Source organism: Cryptotermes secundus, unplaced genomic scaffold (assembly GCF_002891405.2).
Source record: "Cryptotermes secundus unplaced genomic scaffold, Csec_1.0 scaffold180, whole genome shotgun sequence".
In the NCBI taxonomy this organism is placed as follows: domain Eukaryota; kingdom Metazoa; phylum Arthropoda; class Insecta; order Blattodea; family Kalotermitidae; genus Cryptotermes; species Cryptotermes secundus.
In genome coordinates, this window is record NW_019718619.1 from 249,808 (window position 1) to 277,763 (window position 27,956).

Genomic DNA, 27,956 nt, shown 5'->3' on the forward strand with positions numbered 1-27,956 from the left:
ATAGGCTACGAATTAAGGGAAAGTTTTTTAACTATAGCCTTATTTGTGCACATGCCCCAACTGAAGATAAAAGTGATGATGAGAAAGACTCCTTTTATGATGAATTGGATGACATATATGGTGAATGTCCAAAAAGGGATTGTAAAATAATCACAGGGGACATGAATGCTAAAGTGGGGAATGAGGATGTATATAGATCGGTTATTGGAAAACATAGCCTACATAACAAGTCAAACGATAATGGGATGAGATTAATAAATTTTGCTTCCTCGAGAAACATGGTAGTAGGTAGTACAATGTTTAATCATAAGCATATACATAAACGAACCTGGAAATCCCCTGATGCAAATATGTTTAATCAAATTGATCACATCCTAATAGATGTAAGACATTGTTCAGATTTGATGGATGTCAGGAGCTACAGGAGAGCCAAAATTGACTCTGATCATTACTTAATAATATCAAAGATTAGAAGTCGAATATCTAATACAAGGAAGATACATGGATCCCAGGCTAAGAATTTGAATTGTGGAAAATTGGTGGAACAAGGACTTGCAACCAGATATACTGGATTAATTGGTGAATGCCTGGCAGGTCTCTCTGATAGTGAGGATGTCAGTGAAGCTTGGAGGGGCCTCAGAGATGTTATTATAAATGTTGCTGGTGCAGTCTTAGGAAGAATGGAAAGGATAAAGTATAAGAATTGGTTTGATGGAGAGTGTGAGCAAGTGACAAATAAAAGAAAACCAGGCATATAAGAGAATGCAGCAAAGGAACCATACTCGAGGGGCCGTGGAAGAATACCGTGAAGCGAGAAGAAAAGGAACAAGATTGCATGTAAAGAAGAGAAGGGAATATGGTGAACAAGAACTAATTGAATTGGAGCGTTTAAGAAGTTCAAACGAAATTAGAGCGTTTTATCAAAAACTAAACAAGGGTCGAAAGGACTTTCAACCTAGTACAACCTTATGTAGAGCTAAAGAAGGCACTATGTAGCGATGAAGCAATATTGGAAAGATGGGCGCAATATTTTGAGGAATTATTAAATAGTNGAAAAGGAACAAGATTGCATGTAAAGAAGAGAAGGGAATATGGTGAACAAGAACTAATTGAATTGGAGCGTTTAAGAAGTTCAAACGAAATTAGAGCGTTTTATCAAAAACTAAACAAGGGTCGAAAGGACTTTCAACCTAGTACAACCTTATGTAGAGCTAAAGAAGGCACTATGTAGCGATGAAGCAATATTGGAAAGATGGGCGCAATATTTTGAGGAATTATTAAATAGTAACGCCTCTGAACAAGTGGAAGGTATGACCATAGACCGGAATCAAGGAAATTTTGAGGCTGAAGAGCCAGCGCCGACCATAAAAGAAGTAGAACAAGCTATCAAAAAATTGAAAAATAATAAAGCTCCAGGAATGGATCTAATCACGGCAGAATTAGTGAAATTTGCAGGCCCAGAATATGCCAAGCACTTACATCAGCTAATAGTTAAGATATGGATAACTGAAATAATCCCAGAGGAATGGAGCCTAAGTATTGTATGCCCTATCCATAGGAAAGGCGATGTCATGGTATGCTCTAATTATAGAGGAATTAGTCTGTTGTGCATAGCATATAAAATATTTTCCAACATTCTGTTTAACAGACTCTCTCCCTTTGTGGAAGGCATAATTGGGGATTACCAATGTGGGTTTCGTCACGGAAGATCAACTAACAATCAGATTTTCACTATTCGCCAGGTCCTTGAAAAGTGTAATGAATTCCAAATTGAAACACATCATCTTTTCATTGACTTCTGATCAGCCTATGACTCCATAGATAGAGATATTGTAGTCTTTTTCTGGCAGTGGAAGAGATGCACATTCCACGGAAGTTAATCGCCTTAGTCAGAGCCACTACTAGAAAGACCCAATGCCAAATTAAGATTCAGAATATGTTGTCCAGCCCTATAATAACTAGAAATGGAGTTCGACAAGGGGATTCCCTAGCCTGCCTTTTGTTCAATATAGCATTAGAGAAGGTAGTTAGAGATGCAGGCATCAACACAAGGGGAACTATATTCTATAAGTCAGTTCAAATTTTGGCATTTGCAGATGATATTGATATTGTATAATTGGTAGAATACAAAAATGTATGAAAGAAGCTTTTCTTAAATTGGAAAGAGCAGCAAAAAAGATGAATCTACAAATTAACCAGAATAAAACAAAGTACATGCCGGTAACCAAGAAAGACTGTGCTAATGGACCTGCATATATTGAAATTGGCTCATATGAATTTGTGGTTGTATGTAATTTTACTTACTTTGGATCAGAAGTTGACTATAAAAATGACATCAGTGATGAACTAAAAAATCGTGTACTTGCGGCAAATAAATGTCTCCATGGCCTTAGGAAACACCTGAAATTCCAACTAACACCCAGGAAACACACAACTATGATGTATAAAAGTACTTATAAGATCAGTGCTATCTTATGCATCTGAGACCTGGCCACTGTCAAGATCGGATGAAAGACTGTTAAGTATATTTGAAGGGAGGATCCTGAGATATATCTTTGGACCAGTGGAAGAAAATGGAATATGGAGGAAGAGGTATAACCATGAGCTATACAAACTATTTAATGAACCAGACATTATTGGATTTATAAAGGTGAAATGGCTTGAATGGGCTGGACGTGCCAGCGAGAATAGAACGATTAAGAAAATACATAATACTAAACTAGAATGAAATAGGGAAGTGGGAAGACCAAGATTGAGATGGGAAGAATGTGCGTGGAAGGACATAAGAATTTTGGGTGTAAAGAACTGGAGGAATGTAGCATCGAATGGAGAAGAATGGCGAGCAATTCTGAGGAAGGCCAGGGCTCACAAAGGGCTGTCGTGCCAGTAATGATGATGATGATGATGATGATGATGATGATGAGATACGTCAAGTCCCCCATACGCCTTCATGGCGTAGGTCTTAAATAGTAAAGCACAGGCACAACTTTACTTTTTACCTTTACCAGACAGACAATATGCAGTGTATTATCTACTAGGTCTTTGCACCAATAAGTGTATTTGTTAATCACGTTATTAATATTTTCTTTCAGACGAAATTACCACTCTCTATTCACAACGTTTGCCACTTTGAGCCCTACGTTGTAGTCATGACTGCTTACATTGCACTACACTTGGAAGGGGGTTATCGTAGCTGTAATATGCCTTGCGAGATAAGTTAATCCACAAGATGTATTTTGGGAAAATGAGCGGTGAAAGTAAACTGGGAAACATGTAAAAAAAATAAAAAAGATTATGCAGAGAAAAAGGAAGCGAAGACCGTTAAAGATTGCGCCTCTTAACAGACTGTTGTAGAATGTACGAATTATATTACTTTCCGTCCGCAGAAAGAAGGGACGGCAGCAGAAGTGACCCCTAATAGGATTTGTCAGATCGTTAGAGAAAGGGGGTCTTCAAGATGTCAACCGAATTTATTGCCATTCTATATGGCTTCCTTTCCGCCACTTCAAGCAGGATAGTCATATTGCCTTCCCGTTTTTTGGTCCGTCATTTTTAAGCATTGTATTTCTTGCTCCTTTCTTCTGACGTACACGAAATCTTATAGTCTTAATACTAGCAATTTCAGTTCATAATATTTGGTCTTTTGATAATACACGTATCTTAAATTATGCTTCATAACAATGACTCATGCATTATATCTGTGAACAAGAATGAGGTGTTTGCGTGAAACACTATGAAAATGTTCCAAGCTGTTACGATCGCAAAAGCGTGCGTTAAGCAAGAATTAGGAACCTAACAATCCATCACACTACTGCATTGTTTCATTCCCAATTTCTAAATTCATTCCATATAAATGCTGCTGAGGATTATTTAGGTGCTCTTGTAGAGGCCACAATTTTTTCCCTAGTTATACATTTCTGAAAAGTAAAAAAGTAACGCTATCCCCGTAACAGGCCGTGAAGGCCCATAGGGTTGTGAGACGTTGAGGGTCCCACATTATCTAGACCAGGGGTCTCCAAACTTTTCGAAACGCGGGCCACATTAGTTGATTCAGCACTTTCAACGGGCCGGATAAAATGAGAAATTAATAACTCTAGGTATATGAGTTTTATTGAAAGCACAGAATTTCATAAACTAAATACAACGTACGTGAGAATAAATTATCGTCTATTAATGACAACAGATAGTAACAGCGAATGCTCATATTTTCATCACAAATTATAATAAAACAATTAATGTGAATGATGGAACTCTTTTTGCATTCTTAAAATCTGATTAAATTGAGGTTCAGATTTTGAAACGCTAATCACAAGCAGCGACTTTAAATGTTCATCGGATAAATTTGCCCTGTATTTCGACTTGATGTACTTCATCTGGGTAAAAGTTTGTTCACACAGATATGTCGTCCCCCAAATGCACATAAATTTACAAGCAAATTTCTTTTAATTTGGAAATTGCTCAGAGTTCAGAAATTTATGAAATTCGATCAAATTTCCTTCATTGTATTTGTCCTTAATATGATAATTTTCCTGAAGTTCAATAATTTCCGTTTGAATTTGACTTGCGACATCTGAAGCATCACAGCCAAACGGATTTTGAAACAATCTAATTTCCTGAGCACTGGAATTCAAATCAGCAAATCGCTTCCGAAATTGTTCTTTCAGATCTAAAATTGTGAATAATATTACTATTAACATAGTATGGAATATCAATATATTTTAAACGCAATCTTAATTAATGAAGTTGAAATCTATGTACAAGTATTTTCTTTACCAGTACTCTTCGGAAAATTCTGCACAATTCTTTCGCGGGCCGGATAAAATCACATCGCGGGCCGTAGTTTGGAGACCCTTGATGTTGACAATCGGCTCAAAGATGGCAGTAAGGTTGTCAGCCTTACGCGCCGGCCGCCCTTTACCCCCAGAAAGATTCCTGGTACACATTTCTGTTAGAGGCTGAGTCGACTCCAGGGCCATAGGGATTAGGTCAATTGAAAAAAATTCAGTGGCCTCATTGGGACTTGAACCCCCGACCTTCCGACTAGTAGCATAGTGCCTCAACCAGCTACGGTACCGCGTGCCCCCTATAAATTCCTGATTGTCATTTAAATTAAATTAACAATTAAGTTATATTGTAACGTGTTTTGGATTCGCGTGATTTATATTACGGGTTCTCGTTTGCATGATTGGATTTATTGACACCTTATACACAGTGTTGCAAACTATAGGCAATTACAGCGCTATCGCTATTCCCACACTCTGCACAGTTTTGGAAACTATAGGCGATTGCAGCGCTATCGCTATTCCCACACTCTGCACAGTTTTGGAAACTATAGGCGATTGCAGCGCTATCGCTATTCCCACACTTTGCAGTTCACCGTTACACACGCACTAGGGTTCTCAGTCTTCACTAGGCGTATCCTGGCAGTCTTACTGTCACTTCAAATCACATATGAAGTCTTCTTTACAGAGCCTAATTCCTTTCTTGCCATTCTGTAACGGCCCCTTCCGATACTCAACTCAGTTCAATTCCTCTGCTCCCAGGCTCATATCCTGGCCTACTCGCGTCTCGAAACTCACTCCTCACCTCACTGAGCGGCCTCAACTGAACTCTTATTTATAACCCATTTGCAAGGACCTCGCAGAAAACACAGTCTCTCTATTATTGAGAAGGCATATTTACAGCGTCGTTGCATAGCAACGGAAGTTACTTGATTGTTCCTTGCCGCGGGAATATGTTTACCGAGTCGTTGCCTAGCAACCAACGTCTATTCTGATATCATTGTTCCGGCTTTGGTTCTTCATGTCACAATACTAATTATGTAGTAGTCACGAAGTTGTATATTTAGAATAAATATGCTTATACAAGTTTTATATTCAGAATGTATATTAATATAGAATTCTTTCAAAATTCGTTTCGCTTGGAAAGAAAAAATCAACTGGAAGAAACCCCAATCTTTTTTCACTTCTTCCACTTTCAATTTGTGACGTAATAACATTTCAGGCTATATGCTGTCCGTAATTGGAGAAATTTCAGAAGAAAATATTATGGCCGTTTTTGAGGACCACCTTTTCGTGATTAATCTTTAATGTATAGTACACGTACTTGAAGGGTACTGGATTTGTATTCACATGGCGTGCATACTGTATATCACGTCCGTACTTGTAAGTAACAAATATGAATAAAACGCTGTGTCGTATATTGGCTCGCAGATAGACCTGCAAGCAGGAGTCTTTCAAAGGAGTTTTTGCGGGATATTCAGCGCTAGCAAACGTGCATTACCTCTTAAAGCCTATGAAGCAAAAATTCACGACGAAAATATTCAATCTCTACTGTATGCATGGGAGGAAACCGGAAATCCTTTTCAGAAAACACTCTCCTGTCAATACCTTGTCTTCATGGAGAGAGGAGCGGAATTTATAAATTAATAATTATAAAACTTAGCGAAGTATCTCTGTGCAAGATCTTCATTACTAAAGATTTCCAATATCTTACGTGAAAGTTGAAAGACGTAACTTCAAAGTTCGCAGCATTGTCATGTCTACAGTTTGCAAGACACAAAACATGTTTCGCACGACGTGTACTGGCATGTACGTATATACTCGTATTACAGTCTGTCACCAAACTAAATTTTACGTAGCTTATTATATTTAATCATTTGTTGCCGTTAGACAAAAAAAGCAAATGCGAATTTATGTATTATAAAATGATTTGACAACACCGTCCAGTGTGACTTAGTATATATTTGTTTATATGATGCCTTTACATGTTTCGGTCAGTTGTGACGATCTTCAGAAGGCAATAACAACATGCTAAGGAACTACAATTACATAGACCGTAATACACATGCTTAAAATTTTGTTTATTTTTTTAATTATTAAAGTTTAAAAAGTGTTTGAACTAATAATATATTATTAATCTTCTTAATATTTAAACTCTTGAACCACTGAGGTTTGTGTCTCCGTGCCTCTTCTGTCAAAGCGGGAGATTGGGGTGCTATTTGCCTTCGTCTGAAATCCGGGCAGCGTTATTATCCTCCTTTTTTTTTTTGGTTCATTAAGGATCTCTGTTGTTGTCAAGTTGTTTCTCCTTTCGCTGTATATTGTAACATGTAAGGGCACTATATGAAAAATATATACTCAGTGACACTGGACGGTGTTGTCAAATCATTTTATAATAATTAACTAGTGTGACGGTACAGAATGAATAAAGTTAAAAGAATTTATTTATATCGGCATGTTATTTTACACTCTACACAGTAATTGCCTAAACAAAATATAGGCTACAGTTTTAGGATCTGTTCATAATACAGCTTGAACGATATACCTACACTTCTTGGCGTTAATGATTTGAGCTCAGAAGTGCAGATCGCGGTGGGAAATTACGAGGATGGGGTTTGCTGCTGTGATGTTATGTTCCTATTGTGTTTCGTGAAAGGTAGCCCTATGAGGCTTTCTTTTACTTGTATAACACTTTAAGTTTATTCAGCACTAATAGTAATGAAGATTTTTGGGGGTATCAGTTACGTCATTTCCGAATGTAGGTACAGCGTTTCGGTTCGAGCGCTTAAGGAGCGACTGGAGGTCCCCCTCCTATGTCAATAATTAATAATCATTACAGTGTTTCTGTCTCCTTCGTCAGTGACTTATGTATTGGATAACCATTGCCCTGTGTAGGATTAGAGAAAGAGTCAAGTGCAGACGCATCTTAGTATCAGCCGGTTCGCCGATGGTGCACATGGAAAGTCATGTCAGAGTGGCACTGTCCTGTATGCCGTCTTTGGGAGCCATGTTTTTCCTCTAATCATGTGTATATGACGACACCAAATCTGGCACCAATTTTTACGCCGACTAGGCTAGCTCCTCTGCGGAATTAGCTAATGTATATCGGTCATAAAGTATGTCAATATGCCCAACCCAAGACGTAAATATTCATGGTGGAGCAAACGTTGATCCGTATACTAAATTAATTTACTAATTAGGAATTAATATGAAATGAAGGAATATAAATTAAAATTTTGGAATAAATTACAAACATGTCAATCATTAAATTGTTGCCCACTTATATAATTTGTTGTTTTTCTAACTTGCAGTAGCTACATGGTCCTGAATAAATCAACACCAGCCTGTGGTCAAATATCACGTAATACAGTTTATATCCCTGTCGTATAAATAGTATAAATATAAATCATAACTTAAAAACTGCTGCTTCCATTGTATTTATTTTTGTTTCCTCTTTGGTGTCGAGGCAGTGATGGTGTGAAAGTTACAAAACGACTAGCTGCAATGTTTATTCAACTGGATTCATGATTTGACGTGAATAGTACGGACATTATAACTACGTGATTAATGATCATGCTGACGTTAATTACAGCGCCATAATGACAATACGGTGCTGCTGCAAGTCTTATCTAGGTCGCTAAGGTCTCACACATTAATCTGTAAGATCATTGAATCAGTGAATATATATATATATACAACCTTGTTTAAAGAGGATGCTCATAATAAAGAAAAATTCACAATATCGCCATTGTTACACTTGCCAAGTTTTGATTTATGGTACTTTCCAACTAGCAATATGGCCCTTCATTTGATTATCTTTGTATACAACCCACAGTCAGTTGCACAGAATATATTAATGCCACTGTTGGTACGTAAAATACCTACATCACTGACGCTGTACCAAGTTTTGTAGAGATCTTACAATTCAGATCCCATTCTCTAATGCTCTGTGGCAATTGTTGACTCATTCTATGAGGAATGTATTGGGCATTGTCCATAGTCTCAGGCATGTTTGATGAACATAACGTTTCGGAAACTGGATCCGTTTCTGTCATCAGGTGTAAGAGGGGGGAAAGGATTCTATTCAGCTGGACACATTAGAAAGACCTGGTCTCGGTCAGTGATCATCTGACTTCAAACTAACTTTACGGAACATAATAAATTAACGTTTCATGTACTGCATATTTTTAGATGATATGACTTTTCTTTCAGAAATTCTATACGACATTAGCATTAATCCCACTCTGGTATTTCAACGGGCTATTGTCAAAAACAGAATAGAATGCCTAATTCTGATCGCCGAAAGTTCTGGAAAGACAACTACATTTACACAAATATACTGTGACTCGGTAAACACATCCTTGCGGAAGCAAACGGGAGCAACAATATGACGTCCATTGCTAGGCAACGGAACAGTGACCACGCCTCTTTAACAGTAGAGGCTCTGTTTTCTGCGTGGTCCGTGGAAAATGGTTATAAAGAAGAATTCAATTGTGCAGCATACAGTTGAGTCGAGTTTCGAGACGCCAGCCTAACAGGACACGAACTTTAGAGCAGAAAAATTGAATTGAGTCGAGGTTTTAGAATTGACACTTGTAGAATAATGGCAAGAAAGGAATTAGGCTGTGCTAAGAAGACTTCATATGTGATTTGAAGTTACAGTGAGAGTGGTATAAATCCGTTGCCAGGATACGACTAGCGAAGACTGAGAGCCGTAGTGTGTGTGTGTGTGTGTGTGTGTGTGTGTAACGGTGGACTGTAAAGTATGTAGATCAACCATGGCGCTGTATTGCCTGTAGTTCCGAATACTGTGTAAAAGGTGTCAATAAATCCAATCATCCAATCCAAAACCCTTCTTATAAGTCACGCGCACACCCCTACACATGACAGTACTAAATTTGTTTGAAAAACAGTAGGCTTACGCATTTTGCTGTGCTGCTACTTAGAGGATGATGCCGATTGAAGGCTATCTTCCACTTCCACCATCCTCTTCTCCTAATCACATTGTTTAACGTAACCAGTCTCCCATACACAGATTGAAACGATCAGCTCCAACACCGCTTCTGACTCAAATTCATAAGGTTCTAGGATATAATAAGATAAAATTGAATCATCTCACATCCTTCTCCGATCTTCAGTCTAATTGATTGTATCGTGTATAACCGCTGAGTAAAGTTAAATTGAGAATCCAGAATCTTTATTCTGAATCCAGCTACGTGTCGTATTAATGGTGAAGCCTTGGCTGCCTACCGATGGTACTAAAGCGACTTCTGCGGGACAGTGGTAGGTGAGTGTGGAGCAGTGATGAACTGATGACCGGCAAAGGAAACCCAGAGTATTCAGATAAAGCCTCTCCGGGCCGCGCCATAACTCAAGCGGTTAGTCGCTGGCTTCCCACCGCGGAGGCCCGTGTTCGATCCCGGGTCTGGTCAGGTGGGATTTGTGGTGGACAAAGTGGCGCTGGGGCAGGTTTTCTCCGAGTACTTCGGTTTCCCCTGCCAATTTCCATTCCACCAAATTCTCCATCATCATAATCACCCGGGGCAGGTACAATAGACCAATCAATGGCCGCCGTGCCGAGTGGACCCAGCTGGACTCCACCCCCCACTAAGAGAATTAAAAAAATAAAGCCTCTCCGAGTGCTGCCTTGTTAAACACAAATTTTACAGGATTGTTAAATAATACGCGTAAAGTTTGGGATCAACGCAGCAGAAGAAAACTAAAAGCTTACTATTGCTGAAGGCCAGGTCCGCATGTCGAATTTTGTTGTTGCTGGAATAATAAGTCATCCAATGTAACAAACTTAATAAAATACATCAAATTAGATGTATAGCCTTGCTTGTTTCGGCCCTTTGGGGACATCCTTGGAGGCATTAAAGCGTCTTATTGTTCCCTTAGTGTGTGAATAACATGAAGAAGATAGCTTCACGCAAAAACAGATGAAACGACATACCATGCATCCAGTTTTATCCAGTCCATTGAGATGTTTACACTAGATCGCTTGTTATTTCAACGCTTACTAGAACAGTAAGTACGAAGATGTCACGTACTGAACGAGTGCGTTGGTTTATTTAGTTCGTTCGTGAAAATGTTGGCGTCATTGCTTGGAAGTACGGAATCAGCACTAAGTCATACCTACCAGCTATGTCTTTGTCTGTGTTGTCCTCTTCTAATCCTCATAGTTCTAAAGGCAATTTAAGGTTTAAAACAATTTTCACGCACAATCTTCTCCTAAGCGCCTTTCCCCGCGTATTTTTTTTTGCCCTCTTTTAAACCTGAGTCAGTCCCAACACGGCAGTCTCTATCAAAATACCAAAGAACGTTCGCTGAAAAAGAATATGAGATGTATTTTACAGAACTTGAAGAAACAGGACCCGTGACAGCTAAATGGCAGAATGACGAACGGAAATATGATTTACCCTCTTGATATATTTAGAAGGTGTCGACTTTGTGAGTATTGCTCCGCTTTTCTAAGGCGTCTGGAAAACTGGAACAAATTTGATGGTTCATGATTTCTTATAAATGAAAAGTTCGGTACAGTGCCCATCGAATTCCATTCACATGTACGAGTATGACATTTCTTCTCTATAGAGGAAAAGTACTAAAGGAAGATTTCTAATGTAGTGCTAAAACCTATGCATTTTTATGGAACGTCCATTAAAATTCTTTTGCGAGATCTTTGCTACACCTAATCTAACCAGATATCTACTCTACTGTATTATTAGGTAGGAGCCGGGATAGCATAGTCGGTATGGCGACTGGCTGCGGGCTAAATGACCGAGGGGGTCGGAGTTCGAGTCCCAGTAGGGTGAAGAATTTTCTCTTCTCCACGTCGTCCAGGCCGGCTCTAGGGTCCACCCAGTCTCCTATCCAATGAATACCGGGGGTAAAGCGGCCGGGGCGGGAGGCTGACTACTCACCTCCATTTAGCGCCTAGATCAAGAAAATGTGGATCTATACATCCACCCCCCCACCCGTATATTTACTCGTAGTGTGTATAGGCTGTAGTCGTATTATAATTTATTGGCTATAGTTTTTAAATTAAAAATTTGCTTGTCTCGTGACTTGTCATATCATCCACATTACTCGCGAGCATAGCGAGTCACACGAGCACGAGCACGAGTAATGTGGACGCGCCTTTAGATAAAAGAGCGAATCAGTAGCGCGTCACACGAAGTTGAATTAATGTGTAAGACAGATATTCTCTGTTACAAAGAATGTCTTTATATCTAAAGAGTCCTTTAGAAAAATAAAAGAGAACCGGGAGGGAGTAGAATTGAAGCCTGTATATCAAATTTTGCTGTTAATTTCTTAAACGAGTATATAAATGTAATATAGAAGAAAACAATGAAATATATCTGAAGATTTATGAAAGTGGCCCGGAAATGAAGGTAGAGGGAACAAAGTATGTGTCCATATACTGTAACAAGAATATTTCATGAAATCGTAACAAAAATTACAGATACGTTATTTGCTAATTTTTTAGCGTTCTGGTATTTGAAGAAAACTTCAGGAAACAAACTTGTTAAGTTGAACAACGTGGAGAAGAGAAAATTCTTGACCCTACCGGGACTAGAACTCCGACTCCAGCGCATGGCCAGTTGCTATACAGACTACGCTATCTCGTCTCCTAAAACCAGGACTTCAAATAATTATGAAAAAATACGAAGGTATAAAACTACATTTTATGTAAGCGTGAAACATTCCTCGCACCCTGATGGAAGAACTAATTAACGGTATTTGAGGACAGCACTTGGAACTTACGTAAATATAATAAGTAATAAGAAGCGTAGGAAGTTTCAAAATGAGGAGCTCTTCAGTTTATTAACCAAGAATATCTCGATATTATTAAAGTTAACTTCGTGGATGTATGCCCACTCCAAGCTCGCCGATCTTTTTATGTTCTCTGCAATTCGTCAACCTTGTTTTCCTTTCAACTCTGTGTTGTACATATGTGGCTAGCCACTGTCTTATATTCGTACAAGACTGTAGGAATGAATGCAATATTAATTTGTTCCTTTTGCTGTCGGCGTTGATAATACTTCGTTTGCTTGTTATTACCCCAGTAACAAGGTTCCATTTTTCTGTTGAAACTACAGGTACGTAATAAATGTTATTTCTAGCTACATCGGTTGATTCCCAACGCACCCAGGAAGTTTTAATAAATGAACTGCGAAAATAATTTGCTACAGATTTTTGAATATTATATGTTTTGTTTTACCTCAGCTCATTTCGTTAGCACAAGTCGAATTATTTCGGAACTTCCTGCTGTAGTGTTCAGAAAGTTGCCGTAGACAGAGAGCAGTTAGGACAAGACTGTCGCACGGGGCGGTTTTATGTAAATTAAACTGTTACAAAATTGCAACATCTCTAATTACTGTATTGAGCTTAGCATGAACAGTAATGTCTGTTAGAAATCCAAATGCAGTTAGAACAATAAGAACTGAAGTAAAATATATTTTAATATAGATATGTTGGAAACGGTTGGATAATGGAGTTTCCCTACTTAATCACAGGAAATAGCTATACCCCCGTCGTCGAAAAAGAACTCCCTAGTTTCAAGATGAAGTTCATAAAATATGAAAAAACAATCCTTGGTTATATGTGCAGAAAATCGTAAATTTTCTGACATCCTTAATGATTCTGCGAGCACCGTTTTTAGTCGTGCAGACGCCTAAGTAACATTCGATTTCTTTCGGAGTACGACGAAGCTTGTCCGGGGTGGCTGTCGCATCAGCGACATAAATTCCCTCTCAGAAGTAACGTAAATCGCGGTCTTTCTCTGCGTATGTAATGTCTGTCACATGTCCTCATTTGGAAGAGTCCAGTGGTGTAAGAGCTGTTCTTCTGGGAGACCAGGATATTGGCCAACTTCTTCCAGTGCAGCGATAGGGAAATCTAGCATTCAGAGCATGTCGAACCGCAGGGGTGAAATGAGGTGTGGCCTCCTCCTGCAGGAAGATAGCTGCCATCCTTCTTTCACTTACACTGTCTTTATTTGGTATTCGGAGAACCACACGGCGCATCGGCAATTCCCTTGAACGGATCCCAGCCGTAATACTGACCAATATTTACTGTAGGCACTCAGTTTTGCTCTACTGAGATGGTCGAGTGCGCATGTGTGTGCATTTGCGCACCGCGCAAGGCACGAAAACCTAGTGAGTTGCTGAACATTTCAGAACATATCCCACGTATGTCTCCATGAAACAGGATATTAACCTTTAAATTGTGGATATTTTTTTCAGTGTGGTCTAGTGGTCAGAGTTCCTGGCTACAGATCTAGAGGTCCCGGGTTAGATTTCCTGTGGTACCATATTTTCTGAGTAGTGGGTCTGGAACGGGGTCCACTTAGCCTCGTGAGGATAATTGAGGAGCTACTTGAATGGAAAAGTAGTGGCTCCGGTCTAGAAAACCGAAATTAACGGCCGTGGGGGATTCGTTGCGCTGACCACGCAACACCCTCTAGCAGCTAAAGTTGGCACTAACTTCACCGACAAGCGGCGGTCGCTCGGTCGGTATAGTTCGCTTGCGGACTAAAGCCACGGAGTTTGTTTGTTTGCTTTGTTTGAAAGCAATTGACATAATTATAATATGCTGAAAAAGTTTAGACACTTAGACGACTTAATTTGCTAACAAAGGAAGGAGACAGTTACTTCCAACGCTTTGGCCTTCAGTCATGGTTTCAGGACCGTTTTTGCACGTTTCGGCCCAGAGGATTAGCACTTCCTGAGCTGGGAAGGTTTTCCTTGCATGTTGCATCCCAGTTGCTTGTTGCAGTTACGCGATCGCCGGTTCCGCGTACAGATTCCTGAGAGACCGAAACGAAGATCAGTGCATCGTAGTGTCTGGTGAGAGTGGCGCCGGGAAGACGGAAGCTGCCCGCATCGTCCTGCAGTTCGTGGCTCTCGCGTCTGGTCAAAGCCGTGAAGTCATGATCATGAAGGAACGTCTCGTACAAGCGGGGCCCCTTTTGGAAGGTAAGTAACTCCTCTTTTCATGTAGATAAGCCCTCAGCGTCATCATATAGACATAAGTGTTTTCTAGTTACGCAGTACATGTTGTACAATCCTTGTTCTTTCTCCACATTTTTCTCACGGTGGTATGGAACTGGGGTAATATGAAAATTATTGTTGGGAAGTACTGTTGAGAGGTTACATGCAGTTGTGTCCCGTATTTAGATATTAGTTCAGAAGCCACTGGGATTTCTGAGGAAAACACGGAAGAATTCTACTCACGCTGTCCGGTATCTCGTGGATTTCATGTGTGGCGTACACATACGTTAAATGCGACACGGTTTCTTGCGATTTCGCAATTTATGTGACATTATAATTTGTTGTAATATTTGAGGCTTTCACGACGGTGACTATGAAGAAAGCAGTCTTCTGGGATTTGGCACCGTGTATATGTGGTGTTAACCGACGTTTCGGAGGAACGTCGGTTAACACCACATATACACGGTGCCAAATCCCAGAAGACTGCTTTCTTCATTATAATTTGCTCTTTCTATATAACACTTTCCTGCCCTCTGCCAAAGACGTAATGTTCGATGGGCGCTTTAATTTTAGGGTGAAATCTTACTACCTTATAGAGGTTTCCTTTAATTTTTGGAGTGTTCGTGGAAACGTGATTTATGCTTTCCTTTGGTGACAAGACAGCTCATTCAAATTTTATATTTTTTTCTTCTTCTTTTCTTTCGAATACAAGGCAAAATGTATTGTGGATACTTTGCGCATCAGAACACTTCTGCCAAAATGTGTACGGGATGAGGGACGGGGATTGTAAAGTTACGCTAAAATTATTTATTTTAAACATACAGTGAAAATACATTAAGTTAATAGTATTCTTAATATCATATTGTAATAATATATTTTTTTTCCCTGTGGCGCTACAGCCCCAATTTGGGCCTAGGCCTATCTCCATGAACTTCTCCGTTCACTTCGATTTTTCTAGATCTTACACATACGGTAGGACTCCTTGGGCGGGTGATCAGCTCGTCGCAAGGCCTCTACCTGTAGACAAACACAGAAAAACACACACAAACATCCATGCCCTGAGTGGGATTCGAACCCACGATCTCGGTTTCCGAGCGAGCGAAGACAGTGCATGCCTTAGACCGCTCGGCTACCGTGACCGGCATTGTAATAATATACACATATTTATTTAATACTGCTAATAGAATCACGGATAGGCCTATGAAATTTGTTGTGCATTTAATTTTTCTTCTCTTACGACTGCCATATTGTTCTTTTAACATTTGACAAGAGTCATACTGGGTGACCTTCGGTCTGAATATAAACTAATCTATTTGGGCATTTTTAGTACATTGTAAACACTAATGTGATATAAAAACCTGGGCTCTAGCTGGAAAAGCATATATAAGTTGAAGAATTCTGTCTTATGGGATGTAGTCTGTTAAAAGTCAACCGACGTTTAGGGGAAGCATGTCAGGTGTGCTTGCTATCTGCTTCACGCTGGTTCCTTGCTTAGATTGTTCTCCGATCCTGAAGATGAGGACGACATGTTCCTCCGAAACGTGTGTTGAATTTCAGCGGAATACGTGGCGTTATATCACAGAAGATAGAAGTCTTCATAACCACCGCTGTGATTACCTCAAATCCTACACAACATACAAGATATCTGAAATCAAACTCTTGATCCCAAATCTTTAAATCAACAACTTCATTAAGCTTACTAAATGTCTTCACCCATGCTTATGTTAAGAGGTCATATCAACATCCACTGTAAATATTTTGCAGCTTTACTAGTAAGACAAGTTCCAGATATCAGTAAAGCAACACTGATATTCTTTTCCGCTGTCTACCGAGTAATTTTGTCAACGTAAGATGGGAAGAAGTAGATATATGGCTGGCAGAGACCGTGACAGTATATTTCTCTGGAGCTGGTGTAGACTGTTACGTGGATGTATATTCGTTTGTGTGGTGGAGACATACATGAAGTGTAGCGCAATCTGTTAACAGCAGCTCTAACGCGTGAGGTAGGTTGCACAATACATTTTAAAACTGCAGAGGAGAACGTAAAAGTTGTGGAAGTGAAGTCGCTACTCGTGTAGTACACCCTTCTCGTCCTTCATTGAGGAGGATGATCACTTACTCATGGAGTTGAGCCCTTCTGGAGGAGCCGCCAATTTTGCAGCTACTCAAGATTTTCCCAGCACTTTATGAAACCCGAATGTTCATCGCCGTGTTCACAAGAGCCCTCCATAGGCCCCTATCATGAGCCAGATCAATCCAATCCATCCCATCCCATCCTAGTTCTCTAAGAGCCATTTTAATATTGCCCGTTCACCTATTTGTTGATCTTCCCAGTGGTCTGTTTCCTTCTGGCTTTCCCACCAATATCCTATATGCATTCCTCTTCTCCCCCTTTCGTGCTACGTACCCTGCCCACATTATCCCTCTTGACTTGATCATTCTAATTTTACTTGGAGTAGAGTACAAGTTATGAAGCTCCTCACTGTGCAGTTTTCTCCAACCTCCTGTCACTTCATCTCTCTTCAGCCCAAACATTCTCCTCAACACCCTGTTCTCACACACCCTCACTGAGGAGGATAATAGAATCTGAATACTGAGTATAACAGGTTTCGGCTTTACAGACATCTGTAGCATTATACCTCAAAGCTATCCCTTCACTGACCTACACCATTTTTCTTCCTGGTAAGACGAAAAGAAGCATTTATTGTGCTGTCATATACGTAATAAGACTTGGGAAAATCTCTCTTATATTTGACCCACCGAGCAAGTGTTCGTAATGTCACTGCAGAAATTAGACTAAATCCATAGTGAATCGATTCTGTCTTCTTTTCAGCTTTCGGCAATGCGAAAACATATAGGAATGATAATTCATCACGTTTCGTGAGTACCATTTCTTTTTATTTAATATTTAAGATTAAATAGATATAAAAATTACAGGATGTATATTAGGTTACTGGAAAAATGCTAAATTAGAGGTGTGCGTTTCATTTATCCTAATACATATCATAATATAGCGACCAAAGAAGAAAAGTTGTATTCTGGATTCCGATGTAAATTTAAGATACAGTATTTACGCATGTATAGGCCGCGTGCGTGTATGGGCCGCAGCACAATTTTCAGACAGAAATTATAGAAAAAAATAATTTTCTTGGAATATTATTTCAGGAGTAGAAATTATTCCGAAATTTGGCAACGTTTAACATTCCTAAGTTCGCAACTAGCGAAAATAACGGTACCGCTCGGAACAAAGGCATTGCGGGGAAGAGTTATAACCTTTTCGCCTTTACTTGACTTGCCTGGTTAGTTCTGAGTGAAACATGGGTCGAGTAAGAGCAGGTTATACGTCTAAATTTAAACTTCAAGTGGTGCGTTACGCACAAGAACACGGAAATCGAGCAGCAGGAAGAAAACTCGACGTTGACGAAAAAAATGTGTGTGATTTCGAATATTTCGAATATAAGCCGCACCCCAGTTTTCCTCTTGAATTTTTGGCAAAAAATGTGCGGCCTATACATGCGTAAATACGGTATTAATGTTTGTTTTAATGGCCACGGTTTTGAGAACGAAATTTGAGTTAAGTAACAAAAATGGAAGAAGTATGATACTACATAATTTTTAAGCCGAAGTTCAACGTCAGTAGTGTAAACGATATTTTGAATATGATGAGTGAGATTTCTTTGAAGGCGGTGGAGACAAGGCAAAAATTTAGTCTGAATGGTTAAAAGGTTCTTGTAAGAACTGGTTTAACGATTCATGATTCTCAAGCAAGAGCTCAATGTAGCATAGAATTCTGAGCGTTCTTCTCAGTGTTAAGTTACACCTTGTTTGGCCGTCATATCTCTCAGTCTTTCTACCTGTCCATCCTTCTGTTTTATCCTAATATCAGGACCTAAACGGTTGAACAGATATTCTTCAGAATTCGATTTAGGAGTCTTATGCTAACATTTGCTGGGCTGTTTCGATTTATGGCCATACTGATCCATAATAAAGGCAAATTTACATAAAAAAATAAGAGGGCTTTTTCACATATCATGTAAAGCGCCCCATGCATTTTGTTTAAATTTTATATGGTAAGTTTCCATCGAAAGTTGTTTGGCAGTTCAAATTTCAGCCACAACGAAGCCCAGTTAATGTAAGACCACATACGGATTTTTCCCTGTATTCCATAGATCTTTTCACAGATTTTGTTTAAATTTGACATGGGAAACATTCACAAAATATTTCTGGGGAATTCGGGGTTTCAGTCACAAGTGTCCACAACAATCCCTAGTATATGTATATATGGCTATGAATTGGCTGCCAGTAGGAACCGTTTCTCACACTTTGTTCAAATTCGATATGTAAAACTTCCATCAAAAGTTGCTGAGCAATTCCAGTTCTTCTTTGGGGGGGAGGGGATGTTGATTCATACGGAAGCATATTTTACATGTGGCCATAAATTGACTCCTCCAGATATCCCATTAACAGTTTCACACATTTTGTTGAAGCTCAGTAATGGAAACTTCGTTTGAAGGTTGTCGAGCAGTTCCGTTTTTCAGCCATGTCGATTCATAAGGAAACCTGGCCTGCATGGGGTCACAAACTCAAATTTCCATGTATCCGATAAACCAATCCCTAGAATTTGTTGAAGTTCCATATGGGAGACTTTCACTAATCTGTGTTTCATTGTATCCATTTTCAAATAAGCTTAATATTAGCAATAAAACCGAAACCTATAGGAGTAGTCCGAAAGGAAACATTTTTATCCTTTTATAAAGTCCTTGCAGTACCTGCTGTGCTGACTGGTTCGAAGACTGGACTTTGGCTGCACAGCAAAAAATCGAATTCATGTAGCAGACATAAGGTTTCAAAGAACCGTAGAAGGGTACAAACTACTCGACAGGAATCGTGATGAAGATACAAGACAAGAACACTAGATGACCCCATTATTACCTGTGATTAAGAAATATAGGGAAAATTTTGTATAAAAATATCGGAAAGCAGAAAGAAGGACGGATTCCGGACTGTACATTGCACTGTATATCCTGCGATAGGAGAAGACGAGGATGCCCACGAATAAGATGCAGCCAGAGGTTTTTGTAGTCGAAATAGGTCAAAGGCCGAAGTCGTGAATCATAATAATAATAATAATAATAATAAAACAATAATAATAATACGTATATGATGATTTTCTCTTTCGCTATAGAATTACGAAAATACTATTTTTGAAGAGGGAGTCGGGATAGCTCCGACGATATAGAGAAGGGCTACGAGCTCGATTCCCAGCAGTGCAAACGTTTTCTTTTCTCCGCAATGTCAAGACGGCCCTGGGGCCCACTCAGCCTCCTATTCAGTGAATACCTGGTTTCTTTCCACGGGGGTAAAGCGACAGGGCATGAAGCTGACGACTCACCTCCATCTAGTCCCGAGGTCAAGAAAGGTGGAACTATACCTCCACTGCCCCATGCATCTTCATGGCATAGTGCTTAACTAATTAAGCACAGGGACAACTTTACCTTACTGTTCTTGATGAAGGATTACTCATGACTCATATTAACTGAAGTTAAAATCTAATCAACCAAATTGTACTGTTTGTCTGTGGGCACTATACGTATATAAATCACGAAAGGCAAACATGAGGCCTCAGCGTGTTGCGTTAAGAGTGTACTGAGATCTTGTTTTTAGAGTATGCTTAATACAGTCAACAAGCTATTGCAGTTGACAGGTTAGACTCTCTTGATGGGAGTTCTTATAGCAGTCTATCCCCTTTATCTTACCATTTTCTTAGCAAGAAAAGCTGTCACACCCAGATCTGGGGGAGGGGAGTGATTTTCCTAATTGAGGTGGTGAGTTGCTGCTTTCGTGGTGTCTGATACCTGATTGAAATTAAAATGAGCCAGGATTTCAGCTTAGCATTATCAGAAAGAACAACAGAGGAGCCAGTGACTGTGAGATTGTATCAGTTTAGTTACGAAAGCAGTAACACTTTAACAGAGGCGAAATCCGAGTTACAACCCTTCTTTAATATTTGAATGAAGACGGTTACTTCAGAAAATAGGCAGGAAGAAGTCACTAAGAAACCGAGGAATAATACGGTTTGTTTAAATATTCTATTTTGTAAATAACCAAATTAATAGAAGTTGAAAATACTAGTTAGTTAGTTATTTAGAGAGGGTGGATTTCCCCATGCACCGCGACCAGTTTGATCTATTGTGCTTCCCTCTATGATATTCTACCAGTCTCTATATCCTACCGGTACTGGTGCTTACCATCAGTCCCGCCCAGCCAGCGAGACCGGCTCTACTAGCTATAATGCTTCCCCCATCTACCAGAGGTATTAGAGACTGCCGTTGGGCGGGAAACATCCGTAATTTGGCTCAGTGACCTCCTTTGGAGATATGAGGTTCTTTTACGTACGGCTTAAAGTCCCTCCCGGAGGACTTGTTCCCTGAATTTTTCCGCCCTTAAAAATTCGACGACCTCCGCCGGGTATTTGAACCCGCGTACTACGAGTCATGAGGTGGGAACGTTACCTCTAGACTACGGAGGCCGCTTTGAAAATACTGAGTACAATATTTGTCTAGAGTTAAATTTTACGGGGGTTAAACCTGTTCAGCCTCGCGTCCAGCTGTTTTAAGTAACTAACTAACTAAATGAAGCAGATTTCTTCTTGAGAAGCTAATAGTTGCTCTGCTAGTCAAGAAATTCATAGTATTTTATGAAACCGAAAGTTCTTTCTTTGTTTGCAAGAGTCCGCCGCTGGTTCCTATCCGATCCAGATGAATCTAGCTGAAACTTTCCTATTATACTGTAGTATGTGGACCCGTTGCTTTACAACAGCCGCGAAACAAACTAGACATCGGCCGTTTCTAGGCAACAGATTGCAAATAGCAACAGAGGAATGGTGTTTTCTGTGCGATCCATGTCGAGATGTTATAAGCAGGACAGTCAGGTACGAGTTCAGTCAGCCGAGTTGACTTGGTTGACCGGTGACTGAGTTAGTCAGTCAGAGAACTGATGAGGTTCATTCATTATGAGTTGTTGCTGTGAGAAGCTAGTAGCTGAGGCCAGGGATAGTTCGGGAAACCAAAGGAAGGGGAACACCCGCCGTTGGAAGCCGCTACCGAGCAACGACTAGTGAAGACGTGACTGTGGACACTAGTGTGTGTGTGTGTGTGTGTGTGTGTGTGTGTAACGGTGAATTGTAAAATGTAGTTACGCGCTGTATCAAAGAGTCCAATAAGTCCGATCATCAATCCAAAATCCGTCTGTAGTCACAGTATCACGTGACAATATTTATATAAAATAAATTTTAATATTATCCTCCTCCTTGTGCCGAAGCCCTCCAGGTCGTCACCCTCATTACGCCGAAGAATGTTCCCGGTATCCACTGGACTGGGTGGGATTGTAGGTGAATAGGCGGCGGAAATAGAAAGGCTTCCGATCCATAGTCACTTACTTTACTGACACCTCTGACCCGCTGCGTATAAAATGCTATACCGGTACTTAGAATAAGTACATAGTAATTTGCGTACAGTGTACAGGTTTTATCCTGTTTATATGGGAATTCGAAGACAGCAGACCTGAGGCGGCCCGTCTCTAAGGGCTGAAAGAGCCGGACCCCACCAACATTTAAGAAAATACTGGTGAAAGTAAAGTTGTCCCTGTGCTTAACAATTAAGTACTTCGTCATGTAGGCGTGTTGGGGAGTGGATGTATAGGTCCACAAGAAAATACTGGAACAAAAGTTATTAGGAGGGACAGATACACATAGGCCTATATATGCCTACGGATGGACAGTCATGATTTCACGATACTCTTAGCCTATTTTTGTAATAAGTATGTAAATAGGCTAAAATAACCCAATATTTCGTAAATATTTTTGCTCAGGACCGGAAATATATGCTATTATTAAAAATTAATTTAAACTACCGGCATAAGCCAGCTGGTTTCAGTCCCAGGTCAGTTCATGTGGGATTTGTGGTAGACAAAGTGGAACTGGGGCGAGGTAAATCAAGATCACTTTAAATTTTGTGCTAATTCAGATTAATCTCATTATAGGGAAAGTATTTGGACATAGAGTTTGATTACAAAGGAGATCCCCTTGGAGGAACAATAACCAATTGTAAGTACACTGAGGCGCAATTAAAAATAGTCTAGACATCTGCTTTCTTCTTCACTAATTCCATTTTGAAAAGAATATTACTTTTTTCTTCCAATTTGTTCTCTGCTATAAACACGAAACAGTGTTAAAAAATCTTGGGAAGTTTCCTGACAATGTATTTTGTTACTTTGAAACTTTGTTTAGTGATTAAATCCGTGTATAATAAGTAGAGAGTTGTTTAAGAGCAAGAATGACATTAAGCATAATAATAGTTCCATACTGTCACCAAGAATGAGCTGCATAATATGTAAAGTCTTTTTCTTTTCTTGTAGAATGTGGTAGAGTAGTTGCATTAAACAGACTGTAAAATGGGCTCTTTGAAATAAGTTCTAACTAGAAGGAACTGTTTAGAAAGTTTTCATCATGCATGGACATCTCTTTTGTCAATTACAATCTTTAAGTTAGGCTTTAATTATTATTTAAATCTGTATCAAAATACTTAATGACTTAAAAGTATTTACTAAGTTTCTTATTGTATTCCATGATATGCTAGTTGAATACATTCTGTATGCATAATTGTTTACAGTACATGTGTGTGTGCTAAATTTTGTTCTTAATAGTCATATGTTAGAGCTAATACCACACAGTTCTGTGTTATTAAAGTTGTTCTTTCTTATTCCTGCAGACCTTTTGGAAAAGGTAAGCATTGCTGACACTCTAGTTTTATGTCAGGGGTTCAAGAAATTTTTTTGATAAGGAAAAGTGAATGTATTGTGGCATATAGACCCGTTGATGGGCAGAAACCTGGAATTGGTTGAGTACAGCCGTTTCTATGTAATAGGCAGATAAACAAGCACCCGCTTCTAAGCAGCGGTTGGTAGACATGTTCCTACAGAAGAAATATCTAGTCTATCGCTAGGCAACTACCCATGACAGCACTAGAAAGATTGTTGGAGGCGATGTTTTCTGTTGGGTCAGTAGTTCAGTTGAGAGTTTAGGTGTGGAGTGTTAGCCAGCGGGTGTGACCACAGAAGCTGAAGAATCTTCACTGTTAAGATTCATTACCAGGAAACATCTAGTGAAAACACTGCAGAGGAGAATAGCCATTGTTGAGAGCTGTTACCAAACAACAACTTGTGAAATCAGACTGAGAAAACTTAGCATTGAGTGATTTGTAGTGTGGAAATCAGTAATAATATTGTAACGTGCTGAAGAACACATATCCGAACAGTCATTTCCTAGGCAACCATCCTACCGTTCATAGACAATGGAAGCAACGCAATATTGTTACCTTGGAAATGACTGTTCGGATATGCGTTCTTCAGCACGTTACAATGTTCCCTTCTAAAGGCTGTTTGCCCCAAATAGCCTAACGGTATTTCCTTTCCTTTGGTGTTCGTCTTCGGGGAGCTACCTCTGCCCCCCTTGTTCAAAGTGCTCGTCACGAGCATCTCCATGGTCCTTGTGATCTCACATTCATTCAACGTTTTCTAACAATTCGTAGTAACCGAGGAAACTTGCTGTTAAAAGAAAGAAGTAAAGCTATCCCTGTAACAGGCCATGGAGGCCCATATGGTTGTGAGACGTTGAGGGTCCCACATTATCTAGAAAATTGGCTCAAAGCTGGCGGTAAGGCTGTGAGCCTTACGCGCCGGCCGTGCTTTACTCCCCGGGAAAATTATTTAATTAATTCCTGGTACTCATTTCTGTTCGAGGCTGAGTCAACCCCAGGGCCATAGTGCGGCCAGAAGGATAAGGTCAATTGAAAAAATCCAGTGACCTCATCGAGACTTGAACCCGCGACCTTCCGGCTTGTAGGAAACTCACTGTTAGAATTACAATATTATGTTGCTTCCATTGTCTAGGAATGGCTGGATCGTTGCCTAGGAAATTACTGTTCAGATATGTGTTCTTCAGCACATTACAATATTATAGCTATTTGTAGTTACTACCTGTAAGTGGTCATTAAACATACTTGCCAATCCATACCTAATGTTTAGAAGTAAAATATTTCAGTATATTCATTCTTTAGAGTATATTATTAATTTTTAAAAAATCAATTCATCTGCTGTTTCCTACAATGTAGTCTGTTTCCACCTTCCATATTACAGATTTTTGTTGTTAAAATTTCAGTGTGTTTGAATTTTTTACCTGTCTTGAAACCTATGAACCAAGGAGTTTTCAAGACATTTAAGTCTAATTACACCCATAATATCTCCAGGTGTGCAATCCTAACTATACGTAGAGCCATTCAGTTGTGTATGTGTGTCTGAGTAAGTAATCTATGTATTAATGGGAGACATTGTACAACCATGTTCACATATTCCCATTTAATCTGTAAGGTATTATGTTTGTCCAACATGGATTTACTTAACATGCCCTTCTTTCATAATCATACTCTAAGTTGGATTAAAGTTTACTGTTTTAGACATGAAATGTGTTTCATTTTTATGTAGAATTTTTATTTGAAATGTTTTTTCTTCAATAGATATTTAGCTAGTTATGCTTGAAATGGGTGCAGATGCTATGGCTTTAACCAGTGTTGGAGTCCTATTATCAGAATGTCATTAAAATTTGTTCCATGGTTCTCCAGTTGTTTGTTCTGTGGTTAGAAATGGACAGAGAGAGCAGTTCTAAAGACTTTCCTACTGAGATGTGAATGTGTTTAAAAATAAAAATCTAGAAGTAATTTAAAGTTATACAGATTTCATACTGTTTGTACTTTCATTCTTAGTTGTTGATATAACCTTCTTCCTTTTCTGTCATCTTCCTTCCCCTCTACTACAAGAATCTAATTTCAGTTCAGTGTTAGAATTGTACATGCCCTTATTCTCTAAGTTTGGAAATGTTTCTCATGAAGCCCCATTCCACAGTCACATCACCAGACAGTTGAAGATGCTTGTTCAGATGGTTTGGTACAAAGCAAGTTGTGGGAAACTCCTTCAACTATGTACTGTGGAGTTGGCCTCATTCAGTGTGAGAGATATGTGGATATGTGTACATAGAATGGGGAACAGGAAGAGATGAAAGTTTATAAATAAATAACGTAAAGAATATTTTTTAAAAACATAGTCTAAGATAGTAGTATCACATTACTCTTGGATTTTCTGTCATGGATTATGGTATTAGTTCCTAACATGTGGTAAGGGGACCAGTCCAGAAATTTAAAAAATGAAACTGGAAAGAAGCCTGAACAATCCATATAATATTTCATGTGTTCATAACAGAGCACAATTTGTTTTAGATACAATTTAATGCAGTATACTAGTGTTACATAATACCTTGTTACAAGTTACAAATTATTTTTCTCTCTGGCTTTCAGTCACGAGTAACATGTCAAGCCCAAGGTGAAAGGAACTTCCATATTTTCTACCAGTTACTAACAGGGGCTGATATCCAGCTGCTCAGTAAGTTTATGACTAGTTTAACATATGTTTTGCATATCTTTTCATCTGATCTCTGCATAGAAAACAGGTTTATGAACTCTTAATGTCTGAAGCATATTCAATCATTAAAATCTTATGTGATACCCCTAAGTAGACTAGACATAAACCATTTGATTAAAAATCTCTTTAAGGAACAGACATGTAACACCAGTAATATGAAACCTTGAAATTGACCAGTACTACATATTACCATAACAATATAATCATAGTCTTCTAACTAGAGATATTCTCCAGCTGTTTCTGTTACAGATATTTTTAATGATTTAGCAAGAGATATGGAAAATAGATTCTGGTGGCTGCTTTTCTTAAAACACATTTTCATCTACTGCACATAGAGAGGCTGACAGGAGTTTTAAATCATTGATCATACAATTAAGTGGTCTATTTCTGTACACACTGTTCACTTAGATTCCCTCAGGAAGAAAGTTGCCAGACATAAATTCATAATTTTACTTAGTTCTCATGTTTGTAATTTTTATTGTAGAAAAAGTTTCAAATAACATTTTGTGATGTGTTTTATACAGGTGTTAAAATGGTGTACAGCCTCACACAACTATGTGAAAGAACTCAGAAACAACAAATTTACTATAATTATTATGTTTTATGGCAGATCAGTAGTTCCCAATCTGGCAGAGGTGCGAGGTCATGAGAAAAATAAATTTGTAACGTCAAATTAAGCTGAAATAAGTATTTTTAAGTGCACTTAGTCATCTTCTCCATAAGCACCCATCAGAATTCTTAATCCAGATATTAACAAAAAAGAGAGTGATTAGATTTCAACATTTGTTGGTATTAGTCATCACCAAATGAATGACACCATATAGGATTTTCATTCCAAAAAGTAGAATATTTTATTCACATTTCTGGCATGGCACTAATTGTGAGCTAGCTGGTAATAAATATTAATGAAAATTGGTTGAGAGGTGCATGAAGGTAATGTTGAACCATTGATATAAATGGTAATTTTTCTCCATACCCAAATTTCATACTCCTGACTGCACTGGCCTGTTAGTTACTGTCGGTATGTAGAAAGTAAGTATGGATGTGTTATTACATGCTGCAGAAGATGGTCTTAAGAATTGCACATATTTTAAGATATTTTAGCATAAAATATTTCAGGATGCTGCATTAAATTATATTATTGTGAATGAAGCCTGAACAGAGTTAGTGGAAATCTGCCAGTTAGGGGGACAGTTGGAAGTATATGTACAAGCATGGCATATCATATTTCCTTCAAGAGAAACTAGCCACAAAAGGAAATTTATCTTAATGTGATTGAAAAAACAGTGGTACACAAACACTGGATTTTATGCACATTCAGATGTGAAAACTTTTTAGCTCATTCTGAAAGTGAGAGATGTGATAGTTGGCAGCTTTCCATTGCAGCAGCCCGGGTTCAATCCCATATCAGATAATTGGGGTTTGTGGTGGACAAAATGATACTGTGGTGGGTTTTCTTCAAGTACTTTGGTTTCCCCTGCAAATTCTCGTTCTGCCAGCTATTCTGTACATATTAATCATCCTGTAAATGACACATGTTGTCTTGAAACTGACAGCATATTTAAATAATCTACTTAAAAGTTAAATATGTGATGATGGAGGAAGTTTATGAAGAAAGTGGGGAAGGTTATTGCCATACTTAACTTCTATTGTA

General features: G+C 39.0%; 1 protein-coding gene across 2 annotated transcripts in view; it reads left to right on the forward strand.

The window, feature by feature from the left end:
- Nucleotides 1-27,956, forward strand: part of LOC111861882 (unconventional myosin-Ia) — a 273,865-nt gene that overhangs the window by 148,615 nt on the left and 97,294 nt on the right. For both annotated transcript variants that reach the window (XM_033750543.1, XM_033750545.1), the window contains exons 4-8: nucleotides 14,559-14,758; nucleotides 17,607-17,653; nucleotides 22,814-22,877; nucleotides 23,542-23,555; nucleotides 26,179-26,263. In XM_033750543.1, coding sequence (XP_033606434.1) covers nucleotides 14,559-14,758; nucleotides 17,607-17,653; nucleotides 22,814-22,877; nucleotides 23,542-23,555; nucleotides 26,179-26,263 — 410 coding nt within the window. The remainder of the gene's footprint in view (nucleotides 1-14,558; nucleotides 14,759-17,606; nucleotides 17,654-22,813; nucleotides 22,878-23,541; nucleotides 23,556-26,178; nucleotides 26,264-27,956) is intronic.